This window comes from Telopea speciosissima, chromosome 1, assembly GCF_018873765.1.
Source record: "Telopea speciosissima isolate NSW1024214 ecotype Mountain lineage chromosome 1, Tspe_v1, whole genome shotgun sequence".
Classification (NCBI taxonomy): Eukaryota; Viridiplantae; Streptophyta; class Magnoliopsida; order Proteales; family Proteaceae; genus Telopea; species Telopea speciosissima.
In genome coordinates, this window is record NC_057916.1 from 77,548,503 (window position 1) to 77,565,891 (window position 17,389).

The 17,389-nt window shown below is 39.0% G+C and overlaps 1 protein-coding gene across 1 annotated transcript; it reads right to left on the reverse strand.

The window, feature by feature from the left end:
* Positions 1-5,586: 5,586 nt before the first annotated feature.
* LOC122655020 (ubiquitin C-terminal hydrolase 12-like) lies at positions 5,587-16,479 on the reverse strand. The gene is made up of 15 exons (XM_043849272.1): positions 16,392-16,479; positions 11,937-12,071; positions 11,684-11,822; positions 11,456-11,607; positions 10,563-10,813; positions 10,244-10,444; positions 10,073-10,163; positions 9,726-9,841; positions 9,153-9,251; positions 7,764-7,873; positions 7,381-7,455; positions 6,336-6,414; positions 6,086-6,223; positions 5,881-5,961; positions 5,587-5,775 (listed from the first exon to the last, which is right to left on the reverse strand). Exons 1-15 carry the CDS (start codon positions 16,477-16,479, stop codon positions 5,587-5,589), a joined length of 1,944 nt encoding a protein of 647 aa, XP_043705207.1.
* Between the last annotated feature and the right edge of the window lie 910 nt (positions 16,480-17,389).

Genomic DNA, 17,389 nt, shown 5'->3' on the forward strand with positions numbered 1-17,389 from the left:
GAATGAAGATCCTTGAAAAACCAGAACTTGAACTAGAACTTGAATGTAGCAACAATGGAGAACAAAGAGAGCTTGAACGAACCATCCGGCCTTCACACCACAAGGTGTTGATTAATCCCACCAGCCTTGATCAAACACAAGACCCAATTCTTCAGCAAAGAAGAGAATTGCAGAGCAGCAGCTTTGGAGTGTTATTTTTCAAATTGTGAGGTGAGAAAATCCCCCCCACCCCCCCCCCCCCCAAAAAAACATTTATCTTATTTATAAAGGCCAAAAGGCCATGTCCAAATCAGTCTAGGAGAAGGACAGATTCTCCTAGCCGACTTAATTACAAAGCACACCCTCTTTAAAAATCGTGGACCGGGGTGGGGTCCAAAATACAACATAAAATAAATCCTAGACAAATAACAAAAGAACATTCCAACTTCACTTAAATTGAATCACTGGTTCAAAACAGTTTGGACCGGTTCAATTTAAAACACAAAATAAAAACTAGTATGGAGATCTAATAAACATAGAAATCCACTACACTACTTGGACACCTGGACTACTTCTTCTTCTTCTTGCGGATGAACGTCTTCGAGTCTGCATCAGTGCACCTATCCAAAGTAAGTAGACAAGCCCAAACCTTGATTTAGAATGTGTTACCAAAAGGCCATAAAAATAATCACCATTGACCAAGGGGGGAGATGACAACAGAAAGAATCATTCGAGGAGAGAGGGAGAGAGATGTGAACGATAATGAAAGTGAGGGACAGATGGTAAAAGAGATGACTTGTAAGAGGTAAAAAAAAGGAGACTTTAAATAGAGTTTTTTTTTTTTTTTTTTTTTTTTTGGGGGGGGGGGGTGAAGAAGACGGCATGATGTAGATAAGTCACTTAGAGGGCTTATTTTAGTGGACATAAGCCTTAGGTTGGGTTATATATGGTTTGGGCTTTTGAACCCATGGGTTTACTTTGAAATGGGCCAATTTATGGGCCTAAAATATAGGTAGAAAGTAAGAAAACGGGATTTACTTCATTAGTTTAGTTAAGAGTCCTATTTTAAGTCTGTTTCTTTATTATTTCACTTTCCTAGTCAATTTAGGATACCTTATTAGTTAACTATTGGGTTAGGCCTTTACTTTTTAGTGTCTAAGTCTATTTTTGAGTCTTCTATATAAGCTTGTAAGGGAGGCCAGCATTGCACACGAATTTAATTAATGAAATATTGGCTTGAGCCTTAGTAAAAATGCTGAGGGATTGGCTTGTTATTGGCTCCCCTGCGGGATTCTTCAACTCCAAAGTTGGAATTCGTCAAGGGTGCCCCCTCTCCCCCTTCCTTTTCTCCTTGGCCCTTGAAGTCCTTTCGCGAAGTATCCAAGCCAAGACTGACATCCATCTCATCTCCCCCATCCCCAAATGCAAAAGCCTCAATCTCTCTCACCTCGCTTTCGCTGATGATCTTATGATCTTCTCCAAAGCCTCTCCCGCCTCCATCTCGACCGTCATGGACTCCCGCCACCTCTTCGAGACCCTCTCGGGCCTTCGCATCAACCTCCTTAAATCCAAACTCTTCCTTGCAGGTGTGTCGGATTTCTGACAGAGATAACCTCTTACGGCTCACTGGCTTCTCCATTGGAACCCTTCCAGTAAAATACCTTGGCCTCCCTCTCATTCCTGCCAGGCTCTTGAGTCACCATTGTACCCCCATGCTAAACAATATCCGTAAGCATCTCCAACTTTGGGAAGGCCGTCTTCTATCCTAATACGAGTAGATTGGAATGTATCCACTCGATCCTCCAATCTTCCTACATTTACTGGAGCGGCATCTTCGATCTCCCAAAATCCACCATCAAGGCCATGGAATCCCTTTTATGTGCTTTCCTCTGGAAAGGTAAGGAAACCTCTCATTTCCTTCACCCCACCAACTGGAAATCCATTTGTCTCCCCAAATCCAAAGGAGGCCTTGGAATCCGTCGTATCCGCGACTCTAACAATGCGGGTATTCTGAAGTTGATTTGGAAAATCTCTTCAAAGCACGATTCCATTTGGGTTAATTGGGTTTACTCCCACCCCCTCAAAAAGGATTCCATCTGGACTGCTCCCACCCCTGCTGATTCCTCCTGGGTCTAGCGCAAGATTCTTCTTCTGCGCCCTTTGGCCCTTAGCACCACCTCCTCCTCTATATCTGATGGGACCTCTATCTCCCTTTGGCTTAACCCTTGGCATCCCAACGGAGTTCTTTATAACTTTCTGGGTGCGAGAGCTGTCTACTCCACCGGCATCCCCAAGTCCGCCCCCCTCTCTGTCATCATTGTACATGGTACTTGGACCCCTCCCTCCCCCCCCCCTCCTTCTCCCGGTTCTGGGACTCTCTCCCTCCCCTCCCCCCATCCCCACCCTTACCCATGCGGACAAGACCATCTGGCTTCCCTCCGGAAACGGTCTCTTCTCCTTTAAATCAACTTGGAACCTAGCTAGACCCCATGCCCCTTATGCCATTTGGCATAAACTTATCTGGTTCAAAGGCCCCATCCCCAGACATAGCTTTCTAGCCTAGAGAGCCCTCAGACTCTGTCTCCCAACCCAAGCCTTCCTTCTTCACAGAAAAATCCCAGTCTCCCCGTCCTGTATCCTTTGTAGGACCGGTTATGAAGACATAGACCACCTATTTTTTTACTGCCCCTTCTCTTCTACCATTTAGAAAAAAGCCCTTACTTTCATTTGGCCTCACATTAGGAGACCTCTTCCCTTTGCCAGAGAGTGGCTTTGGGTGGACATGAGCTTCTCTGGGCAAACCATATGTGACACTATCGGGCGACTTGTTTTAGGTGCTACCCTTTATCACGTTTGGATGGAAAGGAATCTTAGAAGATGGACTTCCAATTCTCGTTCGTTCAACTTGATTTGGAAAGCCATCTTCTTCGATGTCTCCTCTAAGCTTCGCATTTTGCCTTTGAAAGCCCTTCCGTACACCCCAAGGAACAGGCATATTGTAGTCTCCTGGGATTTAGATGTCTCCTTATTGAGGACCCACCAGCGGGTTCGCTCTCCCCCCCTCTCTCTCTTCCCCCCTTGTATATTCCCCCCCTTCTTGTCCTTTTTCCTTTTGGTAATACAATTTTTATTCACCAAAAAAAAAATGCTGAGATAGCCAACCCCACCTTTCCCCATTCCATTCCACCATCCCCTTCCATCGGTTCTTGAATCCAAACCTTAATTTTGTTCAAATCGATCTCAAGAGTGCTACAAGCTAATGGGAATTCTTTCAACTGATTGTCATATTGATTTCTTGAAAATTACCACATCGAAACCATTGTTGCTTCAACAGGTTAGATATTTGTGGGTTTTTGTTTGGTACTTCAACCATGGAAATTGTTCCCTCATTTGAGATTTCCATTGTTCTCTTGGTTTTCCCTCATATGATTTCTTGTTCTTTGGAGATTTTATGTTTGATCCTACCTGGGATTAGACCTATTCTGGGTCTAGTCTTGCATAAGGGCAACAATACAGAAGTCGTCTCATTAACTACTCGAGTTGTCTTCTAGTTATTAGGCGTTCTCCCTCTACATATTTTTGTCCCTACACTACAAATGCCCAGAGTAATTCAGAAATCTTGAAAAAAAAAAAAGGATCAGCTTCACCCTTAAACAGGAACATGGGACCACTTTTGGTATAGGTTCCAGCAGTAAGCAAAGAAAATTGGAAGAAAAAAAAAAACAAGATTTCTTATGGAACGAGGAGGATGTTTGAGAGTGCGTTAGATACTTGACCGATATGCCAAAAGCTCCAAAGCTGATGGAAACCGTTAAACCAAGCCTTTTAAGTTATCTCATACTAGGCTGATCCAATCTAGCATCAATACACTAGAGTGGGCCCAATTAGGCACATAACAGACCACCACGCTTCCGCAGCCGTCGTCCTTGGTGGCTCTCATTCTAGTGATAGGTAGCCCTTTCCAAGCGGCTCTACTATGCTCCAGGGTTTTTGCCTGGAGGTATGCAACCCTTTATCAACGACTTTCACTCTACTCCAGGTAGCCGTCTCTTAGGTAGCTCTTTCTGTGACTCAAACCCGTAACGCGGTGTTTGGCTTTGATACTAAATGTTAGGTACTTGAACGATACGCCAAAAGCTCCAAAGCTGATGGAAAGCGTTAAATCAAGCCCTTTAACCTATCCCACACTAGGCTGGCACAATCTAGCGCCAATACACTAGAGTGGGCCCCCATTAGGCAGATAACAGTGTGACACTTATTCAAGCATAAATACATCTATAAGTGATTAAATGTTTTTAAAAAAAATATCCAAAGTGGTAGTTTGGTTTCATACCCTACTTTATCAGAGTAAGCATCAAAATATTTCTCCAATCTAGTAAATAAAATTTGAACCAAGATGATAAATTTTAGGGACTTGCCACTTTCTTGAACTTGAAAAAATGTTCGTAATCCAATATCAGAATAAGTTGTTCATAATTTCATTTGGAAAAAAAAAAATTGACTACAGATAACCCAGAAATAAAAGCACATTTAGGTTAAAGCTCATCTCCTAGAGTATGTAATTACTGTCATATTTTAGCCTACAATGCTTCAACCTGCATATTCGCATTTGAATGAAAGTATATATTTTGATTCTGATAGTGATACAGATATAAATATATGGGATCAAACCTTCTCCCCACATTGAGCCCGCGATGCTGATCCCTTAGGACGGAGGGTTATAGAGATGTAGTAGGACGCCGGTTAGGGAATACAAAATTACAAAAAGGACGAGAGAGCTAGGCTGTCGTTTCATCTTATCAAATCCCAACATCGTCCTTCCCTCTACCTTCTTTTTGCCTTTTGAACCCTCGTATATTTTTTGGGGTTTGACCAATCAAACACCGGGAAACAAACACAAACCCAACACTACAAACCAAACCACTGATCATTGGCATAAAATCATAAAATCTAATAACAAATACGTTATATGGCTTAAGCAAGCATGAAGGAAAGGATTTCTAAAACATAGTTATCAAGGCGACGTTTAGGAATCCAGAGACCCTTTCCTCAGAGGGTGCCATGGTCGCCTAGGCGATGCTTTGTCGCCTTGATGGTGTCACCATGATTTTTCCCCTCCTCCAATGCCTACGATCGCCTAGACACCATGACAACTGTGTTATAAAAAGAACAAATTCTCCACCTTAGCAAATTCCAACATAAGCCACAATTTCTGAATATACCAACCTACTACCACACTAAGATTAGAATAGCCACCAAAAATGTCAAAACCATCGTTGTCACGGTCTAGGCGAACCAAGGCGTTGGAGAGAGTCCAAAATCAAGGCAACACCAACAAAGCGTCCAAGGCGCCCGCCTAGGCAACATAAAGAAAATAAGCTATTTTTAATGCATATAATATTGCATTTTACAATGTAACATATTAGTTCATCTACATCCCCCTTCCTCCTGAGGAAAGAAAAGCTACTGAAAATAAATTGGCACTTTGTCTTTTTTTCCATGAACTCTCTCCAATAATATGCTGACTGAGCATGTCATGAATCACTCTATGTGGCAATTAAAAAAATAAGACCCAAAAATTATTACAGCAAGAACAAGAATATCAACTCAACTCAACAAAGCATTGTCCCTAGAGGCTAAACTTCCAGAGATGCAATGCAAACACTTACTGTATACCTTGAAAGTGATAGAAGGAATTTGGTTTCCAATATAGAAGCTCGAGCCTTGATTATGATCCACAAGATCAAAACCAATATCCTTACTAGTACGCTCACTGAGATCCTCATCTCGTACAACCTAATGGTATGAAACAACTACTTTAGTAAGAAAAGCAAACAGTTCACCAATTCTAACTCCAGGTAGAAAATCATTGATTCAAAAAGCCATGCTGCATAGATTTACCTTTTTGATTGACGAAAGGTGATAGTCTGCCTTTTCCTTTTTCTTCTGCTTCTTTTCTTCATCTTCTTTTTCAAACCTTTTCTGAAATACAAGGTTAGATGTGCTCAGACAAATTCCCACTGCCAACCCCACCCCCCACAAAAAGGGAAAAAAAAAAGCAGTCAAAGTGAAGAATTCAAATCTATTATTCAAATAAGTAGCTTACTCTAATGTGCTTAGCTACATTTGTCTCATCCATGTTACAAAATATTTTCTCCTTGTCACCTTCACGTACATAGACAAGCATGTTGGGGTTGGAGTAGTTCGTCAATTTAAACAGAGTGTTGTTGAAGCCAGAATTTGTCTACAGCAATTGTTTGGAGAAAAGGTGAAAAGAATGAACACAATGTGAAATAACAGCAGAAGGATCCTTGGAGAAAGTGCACTAATAAGAATAAAGGTTGCAAGAATATCACCTTTTCCTCACCACCATACTGCTCTTCCAAGTCCCAATTCATATCTTCCTTTGTTACCTGTTCGTCATGAAACTTGTACCTGAATACAACTTAAATGTTACTATTAAGAATTAATGATTGATATACTCACAACACTGTTGGACCATACAAAAATAGCTTGACAGAAATCTTGAACAGTTTTGTATTTCCTAAACTATAAAGCAGAATCATGAGACAGTCGGGCATTAACGAGCGTCCCACTGCACGAGGCTCCCTCTACTGCAGGGTATGGGAGGGGCAAATCTACACAGCCCCCTGCTTCGTAGGAGAGACTGTTTCCAAGTTTTGAACCCACAACCAACAGAATGCAATAGCGAAACTTAACCGTTGCGCGAAGGCTCGCCCACTGAACAGTCGAGCATTAAGATGTCACAATAACATGAATCAGACTGCACAAGCCAATGCTTCAACCCACACAGAAACCCCATCTGAGCAGTCCAAAGGTGAAAAGCCAATGACAAGAAAAACTACCAATAAGACAATGTAACCAACATAAAGTTCAAGAACTAGTGAACCAGCTTATGAGTTTACAACAGCTGAATGAGTGATGAAAAGCTTTTCACAACTTCTACACAATATATATCATAGCCATGGTTTCTACGTTCATTATTGCCTTGTCCAGCCTGAACCGGTATATGGCCAGACTGATCCAGTATATTTTAAACCATGGATCACCTAAACAACTGTGTATACCAGACCTTTGCTCCTCGGACTAGTTGATACTTTTGATTAGATTGATCCAAACCGATCTGGATCAATACCAACCATGACAATATCGTTTTTTCATAAAAGTACCCTAAACTTGGAAGAATACACAGGTTCAGTACCACCCACAATCAAGCACAATTCTTTCATAGAAATCTCCTAATCTAAGTAAAACACTTACAAATTAACAGACAACAGTAAATTATGAAAGCCTCCATTCAAGTCCCAACAATACTCCTAAAAATTCAAAACAGTTCAATGCTTACAAACACCACCATTTCAAGGTTATTATTATACACACCATTGATCAGAGAGGGTTGGCCTGATAAAAGCATAATAAGGTCCACAATGCACCCCATCACTGTAAACCAAAACACTGCAAACAAACATGGATGAGTAAGGGGAAGGATGAAGGGAAAAAATAATGTAATTCCTTAAAAGTAGAGCCACATAACTTTTGTTGATAAAATCCAAGTATAAGAACTAAATTCAACCTTTTAATATAATACAGAAAGAAAAAGATATTATAGTTAGACTGAGTAAATCCAAAACTAATCACCAAACAACAATCAAGCAAGAAATTTGTTTACTGAGGAATTTCAACAACCCAATAACATCACTCAAACGATGTCCAATATTTTAATGTTCGAATCCAGACTGAGTAAATCCTGATATAACCGATACCTGTAAAGTGTATAAACGTTCCGAACTCCAATATCTGCTTCACGAGACAAATATTTTCTATTACCCTGATCAAGGTCCAATTCCATAGGACACTTATAACGATCATTTATCTACAACAATGAAAGCCAATAAATTAAACCATTTTCAGAGGAGAATATCAAATCAGGATTGGGGGGTGAAATTATTCATCCACCTCAAGAAATTCAGTCACTATTATGATCGGGGAAAAAAAAAACAGAAATTTAGTTCATGGCGCCAAAATAGCAAAATAATATAATGGTTCAACCAAACAAATGACCAAAAGAAGCAACCCATTAGCGTACTAAATATACAGTGTTTAAAAAGGCCCACTAACCAGAATATAAAACAATAATCTGAAGTTTGGCTTGAATCAAAGTTTTTTCAGTTAATACTACTAGGGCTCTACAAAAAAGACACTTAAAGTTGCCAAGCAAGGAGGAGGCAGTGGCAGTGCCATGATAGGATCTGTGCCAGGCATAACCAGGAAGCAACATCTTCCTAAACCACCCCTCTCCCGGTGCCCAAAAAAAATCTCAAGTACAAAGCTTCTACCAAAAGACAGTAGCCCGAGCACTACTATACACAGCAGTGACTAACAGTGGACATTGGCAAAGGTTGTCACTGTAGTTACAAGGTTCAATGCAGTATTAAAAAGAGACATTATATGATACTATAGATTTCGATTAAAAACTGGGCAGGAAAAATCAAGAGATCAAATGAATAATGCAGTTATACATTTTGCAACACACTCAGAGATTTTCATAGGATTAAAATACTTCATTTTACATTAAATTTGTATCTAAAAATACAGTGTTTAAAAAGGCCCACTAACCAGTATATAAACAACAATCTGAAGTTTGACTTGAATCATAGTTTTTTCACTTAATACTAATAGGACTCCACAAAAAAGACACTTAAAGTTGCCAAGCAAGGAGGAATAACAAGGAGGAGACAGTGGCAGTGCCATGATAGGATCTGTGCCAGCCATAACCAGGAAGCGACATCCTCCTAAACCACCCCACTCCCAGTGCCAAAAAGAAAACTCAAGTACAAAGCTTCACTACACACAGCAGTGACTAACTGTGGACATTGACAAAGGTTGCCACTGTAGTTACAAGGTTCGATGCAGTATTAAAAAGAGACATTATATGATATTATAGATTTCGATTAAAAACTTGGTGGCGAAAATTGGGAGATCAAATGAATAGTGCAGTTCCACATTTTGAAACACACTCAGAGATTTTCATAGGATTAAAATAATTCATTTTACATTAAATTTGTATCTGCAAATTCTAATTAGCATCCTAGGGATTCGATACAAGCCATTCATATTGCATTATGTAGGATAAGAGGTAGCATACTTCTAACCTTCACCGTACCACTCCCCCAACCATTGTACTCAAACCCTTCTAGCTGAAGCTGAAGGACAGGAGGGAAATCAATGAACCGGACACCCTTCCTAGCATCCTGGAAAAATCAAATTAACAAGTCCTCTAAGAATCATCTTCAAGCAAGTCATAAGACATATGATCATGTTTACATCATCATGTCATGCAATTAAATATAAAACAAATTGCTAACTAAATCCAAAGAAAGTTGAAGAAGAGCCCAATAATGAACAGGAAGACATTAGAAATGATAAAACTTCAAAAAAGTCTCTTCTACTCGTCATTAGTGTCAGCAACTTTTGAAGGCCACAACAGATGAGTTCAACAGACCTAAGGAAAAAGGGACTAATTTAAACGAAGTCATTTATAACTTTCAAAACCAATCTAGAGCTTGATTTCTTACTCAAATTGGCTCATCATATATGCCTTACACACATCATACAGAGTGATGCAGAACAGGCATGGAAGCCTCTGTAACATGTGAATTTGAAACCTGAGATGCTTCCACATTACTACAATGCTCACCATTAACCATGAACAGATAGCACCTTACCTGCCGTTCACATTGTGCAGCAGAATCCTTGCTATCGCCCTCAAATCGTTCAGGTTCCACGTACTTGTCAAAGGAAGCGTAGACATCTTGACAGCCTTTGACATCAAGCCGAAGACCTGTTGCACAAATATATAGAGTTGACCAACATGTAAGGATATTGATCATAGTTATCAACGCGTCGCCATGGCGTCCGTGCTCCTTGGTCGCCTTGGACGCCATGGCGGTGTCGCCTTGAATTTTGCCCCTCTAAAACGCCATGGTCGCTTTCCTGCCTTGATAACTATGATATTGATTAAGACCATACAGTTCTAACATGGACAACTCAATACTGAAACTAAAATACATACCGAAAAATGATTCATTAATTGCAGACCTGTCGTCCAATTTCGTATAGCGCCCTTCAAACAACTCTCGTATTCTACCCTCAACAATAGTTCCCTGAGCCAGTAGATAAATTCTAAGTTCAGATTGCCTTCATAATTCTTATAAAATTTGAGGGATGAAAAAGCAAAAACCACCTTCATTTTATCTTCCAGCTTTTCACAAAGAACCCTATTAAATTGCAGTGCATCATGTTGCATGAATACAAAAGACGTTATCAGATTTTTCATTGCAACACTGCTGCAACCATGCTGAACCTTATAGAATAAACTCTGAAGAGCCAGGGGGACACTCCTCGATAGCGTGTCAATCTCAGTTCCTGGAATATTGTACACGACCTGAAATACAGAATATAAAATACAGTAATTTGTTATTAGAAAAAAAAAAAATACAGGGAGGGGGAAGCAGAAAGGGAAGATCTTAGCTTCTAGATAGCGTGAAAATTCAAGTCTTGACCTTTCTAAAGTAGGGGATATGGTACAATGTCTGGAAGAGAGAATTCATGTAACGGGTTACTCTCATCTCCTTCAGTCCAACATAACCTGTTTCCGTTTTCGAGTCATACACAGCCTTGACAGCAACTTCAGCTTCAACTATCACTGTGTCATTCACAATATATCCTTTACCCCGTTCCTTTAGTTTACAGAGGGCCATGAAGAACTGAAAACCCCGGTTACTCGCTCGAGCATTAAATTTGTGATGTGTCTCTGACAAAGTAAAATACTGGATTTATCACCAAATTTACAGGTGAAGCCAATAACTCTTTTTCGAACAAGAAACACAAATACCAAACACACGATGGAAGAATATTGTTGCAACCTATATGCAATTATTAAATTTGACATCTGTGAACAAATCATACTGAACAGACCAAATTTCCAGTACAATGATGAACACAAATTAACCCCATGCAGTGGAATGCATCTGGTATAAAACGGGAACTAGACTTTGTTATTCTCCTATAAAACTCAACAAAACCTACAATCCAAGCCCATAAGGTAAAGGCCAAAAGAACTCTTTTGGCCCAGTTCTTGCAAGTGAGGCAATAAGGAGTCAAATCGTACAAATGAAATTAATACGTCTAGTCCGGACCAAAAGTCCAGGGAAACTTTCAGCAAAGTTCTGGTCATTGAAGGAATAGGATAGAATATGGAAGAACAGTGAGAATGATATAAGAGAAAAATTCACAAGACAAAATTAAGGCTTGTTTCACAATTATGCAATGATATCTGAAACACAAATTTGGTCCAGAACAGCATCTTAAAAAAATTAAGCCAAAAGATGCAGGATTTTTACAAGGAAAATTATCCAACCAGATAAAAGACAGAGAAGATGACGAACAATGATACCATGTCTAACTGTGTATTTTCTATTGATTTGATCAATCACAGCCAAGCTGAATTGAGAGCAAATACTCCATCCGTAAGGCAAATTCGCCGCATCCGCAACTTTTAGATACATGGACAAATGGCGCACGCTGTTTAAAGATATGAGCACCTGCCTGCCAAAGCAATGCAAGGGGTCGGTATCTATCAATTTGCAGTAGAAATCAAACAAAAGAATAGCTATCCATATACCACTTATAACCCCCGCTATGGAAAATAGCAGAGGAGTGCTTCTTGGCCTTAGAAAAATTTTTAATCTTCCAGTGCAATATCCAAGGATCCACGACGGGCTTGCTTTCAAACGTAGTGGCAGTCTCCGCTTGCGCAACTGCTAAATTGAAACCCGTTAACATGTTTGGCCATTATCAACCAGTCAAGCTACCAAATCCGAGCGACCTATAAACGCTACATAACAAATTCTGCTCAAAACAACTAAAAGTATCACCTTCCATTGGCTGTAAAACATCGGCAGAAGTCGATTGGGTGACTAACATCTCGTCGTCTTCCTGCTGCAAAACGAAGCACGAATCAGAGTTTGCTTCCACTAAAATCAAACCTGTCAATTGAGTTAGGATAAAAACTGAAATGAAATTACCGAAATCGCGACTGAGGTAGATTCAAAACGACCACAGAGAGACCTGACGAGGGATGATCGATCGCAAATACGATATATGGAGAATACCTATAGAAGACATAAAAGATTGAGAAATTTACTGACCCCTACCCTGTACTTTACCCTAATTAAACTTACCTTCCCTCTACCTTCAATTATTACACTCCCTCCCTTACCATGCATAATTTATTACAATTTGACCTAGCCCCTTAGGAAAATTATTGCCCCCAGTGGGCCCCGCCGTGCACATGTGGGCAGTGCTGCACCGCATAATGCATACAGTACCCCCAGTAGTAGGGAGCTATAAAGGTCCAGCCCGTTAAGGGTCCATTTTAAGTCATGACATGGCCAAGGAAAAACAATGTAATCTTTGATTTTTACCTTAAAAAACATTTTTAGTCGTGTTTGGTATTGTTTATAGAGTCTATTTCTATTTAAAAATGATTGAAAAATATCAAAAATAAAAAACGACTCTTGACCCAATTTTGTGTTTTGGCCAAAATCTATTTTTGTTCTATTTGTGCACTCAATGTTAATGAACATGTACTTATATGCCCTAAAAGTGGGGGTAAAAATGTCATTTGGTTTTATCATTACAAAGGCAAGCGCCACTCCTCCTCTCTTCTTCTTCATCTTCTTCTCACCCTCTTCCCTGCAACCATTCGCTGCTCATCGGCTCCTCACCCCTTGAAGAAGGGCAACAACATCCTTAATTCTCGGATTCAACTATAGATTTTTCATGCCCTTCGAAGAATATCTCTAACAATGATTCCCGAATGACTAAATCTTCATATGAGAAACCGGTGAATATTCCCAGTTTTGCACCATTCCAAATTGAACATCTATATGGGCTGTGAGAGAGAGAGAGAGAGAGAGATTTAAAGCATTCTAATATTTCTGAAATACTCCATATGTATGAATCACTTCTTATCACCCCCCCCCTCTCCAATCTCCCATCTTGTTCTTCCTGTCCCCTTTTACTTCTCCTTCGTTCTTGGAAGAAAACGAGGCCAGCAGCCACATTTATATGCTTTGCAATTTAACTCAAAGGGCATGGGAAGCTGAGAGTTATAAAGAAGGTTTGTGAATTGAACATCTCTTAACCTTTTTTATCAAAAAACCATTTTATACATAGGGATACCAAACCCATTTCTTCATAAGAAAAACATTTTATTTCTGTTGGTTATCAAATCATTTTTATGTTTTGATTAAAAATGATTTTTGATATTGATTTATGTTAAATAGGCATAAATCAAAAAGAAAAATGATACCAAACTAAAAACCAAGAGATAACCCCGCACGTGCGAAATTATAGATGATCTCCTTTAAGATCAAACAATTTCATTGAATTAAGTATGATTGTATGTGTGATAGCATCTACTATATCAGCAATATTAATGAACCCAATTATTGCAATTGTTCACGATACCCAAAAGCTTGTTCCTTGAAGAAATAAATGGGATAGAATACATTCAATGAATATACATATGTATTTTATATGTATATGGTGTTTTACTCTGGTATCATTTTTCTTTTTGATTTTTGCCTATTTAACATAAATCAATAACGAAAATCATTTTTAATCAAAACATAAAAATGGTTTGATAACCAATAGAGATAAAATGGTTTTTTTGAAGAAATGGATTTGGCATCCCTATGTGCAAAATGGTTTTTTACAAGATGGGTTAAGAGATGTTCTCTTCACCCACCTTCCTTATAACTCAATAATTATAACTCAATAATTTTTTGTTTCCCTCTCAGGTCTTGCTGTGCAGCCATGGAAGTGGGTAGAATTGCATTTACAAAGTATCCAGGAAAGGAAAAGAAAAATAAATATGGAAATCCCAATTCAAATTCAATTGCAAGAATCGCTGAAGAATGATTTAATAATGCATGGAAATAGGAAAATAAGAAAGATTTCAGTCGATGGTGCTCGGTCTTGCACGAAGGGATTTAAAAATAAAAAAGAGAAGTGAGTTTTGTGTAAAAATGGGTTTGATTTTGGGAAGAAAGTGGGAATTAACTATTAGAAAGATGAAAATAAAAAAAGGAAATGGAGATAATAGGTTGCGGCTACTAGGTTTGGAGTATTAAAAGAGACGGTGATGAGAGGGTTCGGTCAATGGGTTTTGGAAAGTCGAAAGGTCAAAGTGCTGATGAAATTTTTGGTCAATGGAGATGGAGATGGGATGAAATAGAGAGGAAGAGCTATGGAATCTAGGCGATAGAGATAAAAAATGAGGGAAATGGGTTTTGGTCGGATTGCAAATGGTGATGGCGGTTTCCATCGGTGAAACAGAGAGATTAGGGGAAATTTGAGGCATACATTTGTAGAAGAAGATGTGCGGGTGGGGTCGCATGAAGAAGAAGATGAGGGGGCGGGTGGAGTGCAGGAAAAATAAGATGATGGGAAGTGGCGAATGGTGTTGCAATAGAAGGAAGAAGAAGAAGCAAAAAAAGGGTCGATCTTCTAATTTAACGAGAAATGACATTCCTACCCTTTGATTTTTAGATTTATGAACACGTGCTCTTTAAAGTCCCCGCAAAAATTATTTTTGGCCAAAATACATAAATGGGTCCAGACCTATTTTTGGTGTTTGGTTTTTTCAATCTTTGTTAAATTTTAAATAGAAACAGGCTCCATAAACGATACCAAACGCTACCAAAAACGTTTTTTAAGGCAAAAATAAAAAATAAAAACGATACCAAAGGTTGCCTAAATAACCCTAGGTGCATGTGATATGACCCTTTTACCCTAGGGATATAGAACAATGAAAAGGCATCAGTGTCCCCTTCTTCCTCTAAACTTTGGCACCTTTTGATAACATTACTCGTGTTTCTGTTCTGTTTCTCACCAAAAACGTATTTTGATATTTTTATTTGCAGAATATTGTTTCTGGGTTGCAAGGCGTGTTTGATAAACCTGTTACAGGAATGTATCCAAAACACATTTAGTACTATAAAGGTGTTTGATAAAACATGTTTCTGAAATAGTTTTGTAATGTTTATCATAAATTACAGAATTGGCATTAATACTATAATTTATATAACATCAATGATTTTAGGACATTAAAAATTATTAAAGAATACACCATAGGAAATGTCTCATTCATTTTGTATCTTCAAAACTAGAGAAACAACAAAATTCATTCAAACTATCAATAAAAAAAAAGGGGAAAAAAAAACACACAGAAGCAGACATTGTATGATGCTGCTCATGATTGTCTTCTATGAATAGTTGAATTAAAAGGATCTTGGTGGATTCAAACCATGGTATAAAATTTTGCGATATATCGTGATATTTCGGTAATTTCGGTATAGTTGAGATGAAATGCAAAGGCAAAATCAAAAAAGTCCATATTTTGGTTGATATTTTGACCATTTCAAGACATTTCGGCCAAATACCGATATATCAACGAAATGACACAAACCAATGCACGTGACTCATTAAAACATGGGTATAAAACCCATATTTCACCAGCTAATGGTCGATATATCGACCGAGAGCTGGGCAGAAGTGATTTTGGGGCTTTTTTCATGATTTTCTACTCTTCCAACTTGGATTCTAAGGATATTCGTACTTGTTCTTCATTTGCTTCGAAGGATCATCGCCAAAAACACGTCGAAAACACCTCCTAGCAAGATTGTGAAGGAATTGTCACTATTTAAGGTAATTCTTTTTTCTCTAAAACTGTTTTTTTTTTTAAAATAGTATGTTCAATATATGTTGCATGGTGATGATATTAATATATGTAGACACCGGAGGCTGATCTACAACCTCACGGTGTCAAAATTATTTTTTTTTCCATATGTATTCTTTTTCTTGTTTTAAAAATTGATTTTTCTACAACTAAAATAGAAAAAATTAGGGGTAATATAACTTAGATGGGGCTAAATTAAATACATGTTAGACACCAATGGCGATCTACGACTTCACGGTGTCGAACTTTTTTTTTCTGCCCATAAATAATTATTTTAATTTTTAAAAATTAAAAAAAATATTTAAAAAATAAATAAATAAGGAAAAATATAAGTTTTAGCTTTGAAAAATAAAGAAAAAATATGAAAGTAATTTTTACATGTTTTAAAATGTGTATACACTGATTTTTGTCACCACCCTTGGCGATGATGACAACGGGACACGGACATTGGGCGACGTATTTTCCCCTTTCCTAAGCCTTAAAACACCAAGCCCATGGGCCTAGACACACCCTGAGTACTAAACAAAGCCCATTTTAGCCCAAAAAATGAAAAAAAAAAAAGAAAAAGAAAAAGGATCACACTGACCACGACACTGTGAAGGCCTCCCATGACAACAAGGTACAAAACCACGCCGTCGGAACACTTTCGACGTCAGCTTGATGATGTCATCCATGGCGCTATGGAAAAGTCTTCCACGGTGCCATGGACATCTCCACGGTGCCATGGACGTGGTCCCTGGCCCAGGCTGGGGGGGGGGGGCACCCCTTATAAATAGGAGGGTCCCCCTCCCCTTAAAACAGAGTTTTTGGGCAGGGAGACCCTCCAAGTGTGGATATCGTCCACATTTCCCCTCTTTCCCCTGATTTTCTCTCCTAGAAATGCCCGAGTAGGTGAGGCCTTTGAATGCGGATAAATCCTTCAATTGTCCGTTCGATAATAGAGCAATCCCAGTTCTTAGAGTTTGCTATCTCGTCAGTGTACGGATAACAAGCGAAACCCCCCTCCCAATTACAGTCATTATACTGTTCGTTTGCTTGCTACTAAGCTACTTTAAAGAGTCGTTATTCCAAAAGAAATCGACGCCGGTCCATTCGTCTATCTCCCCTGAGCCAAGGGAATTTCCCCATGTAGGTATAATTTCTACATTTCATATTAATCTAGTGTAGTCATTAGTATTTTATTGTTTTAGTGTACATATTGTAGATGTAATGTAGCATATATAATGTGACACCGTCGCAATAAAAGAGGAGAAAATATTCGTCATTTGGTAGCATCAATAACAGAGAGATCGGTTTTGGCCGGGCAAGGTGGGTGACTAACACCTTCCCACACTCGTAACCTGACCCCTTACCCAAAATCTCTGGTCAGACCATACGGAGTCCCGTAGCCCGACTTCATTTGCAAACGGACAGGACTACACTCAATGGGTCCTAGGCCCTAACCCTAGCTGGCAACTTCTCACTATTTTAATAGATTTTAATATATGACCCCAACCCCCCTGATGTCATTCTCATACATTGACAATATTATCCATACTACTCACTTGTCGACAAAGAGGCTGCGGAAACCCCATCACGGCGAGG

Excerpts from the sequence above, each read along its gene's own strand:
- LOC122655020 (XM_043849272.1), bottom strand. The coding sequence starts at position 16,479 with ATGGATGACATCATCAAGCTGACGTCGAAAGTGTTCCGACGGCGTGGT. Across the intron at positions 11,608-11,683 it reads CATAGCGGGGGTTATAAGTG|GCAGGTGCTCATATCTTTAA; the intron begins GTATATGGATAG and ends TTGCTTTGGCAG. Across the intron at positions 10,814-11,455 it reads AAAATACACAGTTAGACATG|AGACACATCACAAATTTAAT; the intron begins GTATCATTGTTC and ends TTACTTTGTCAG.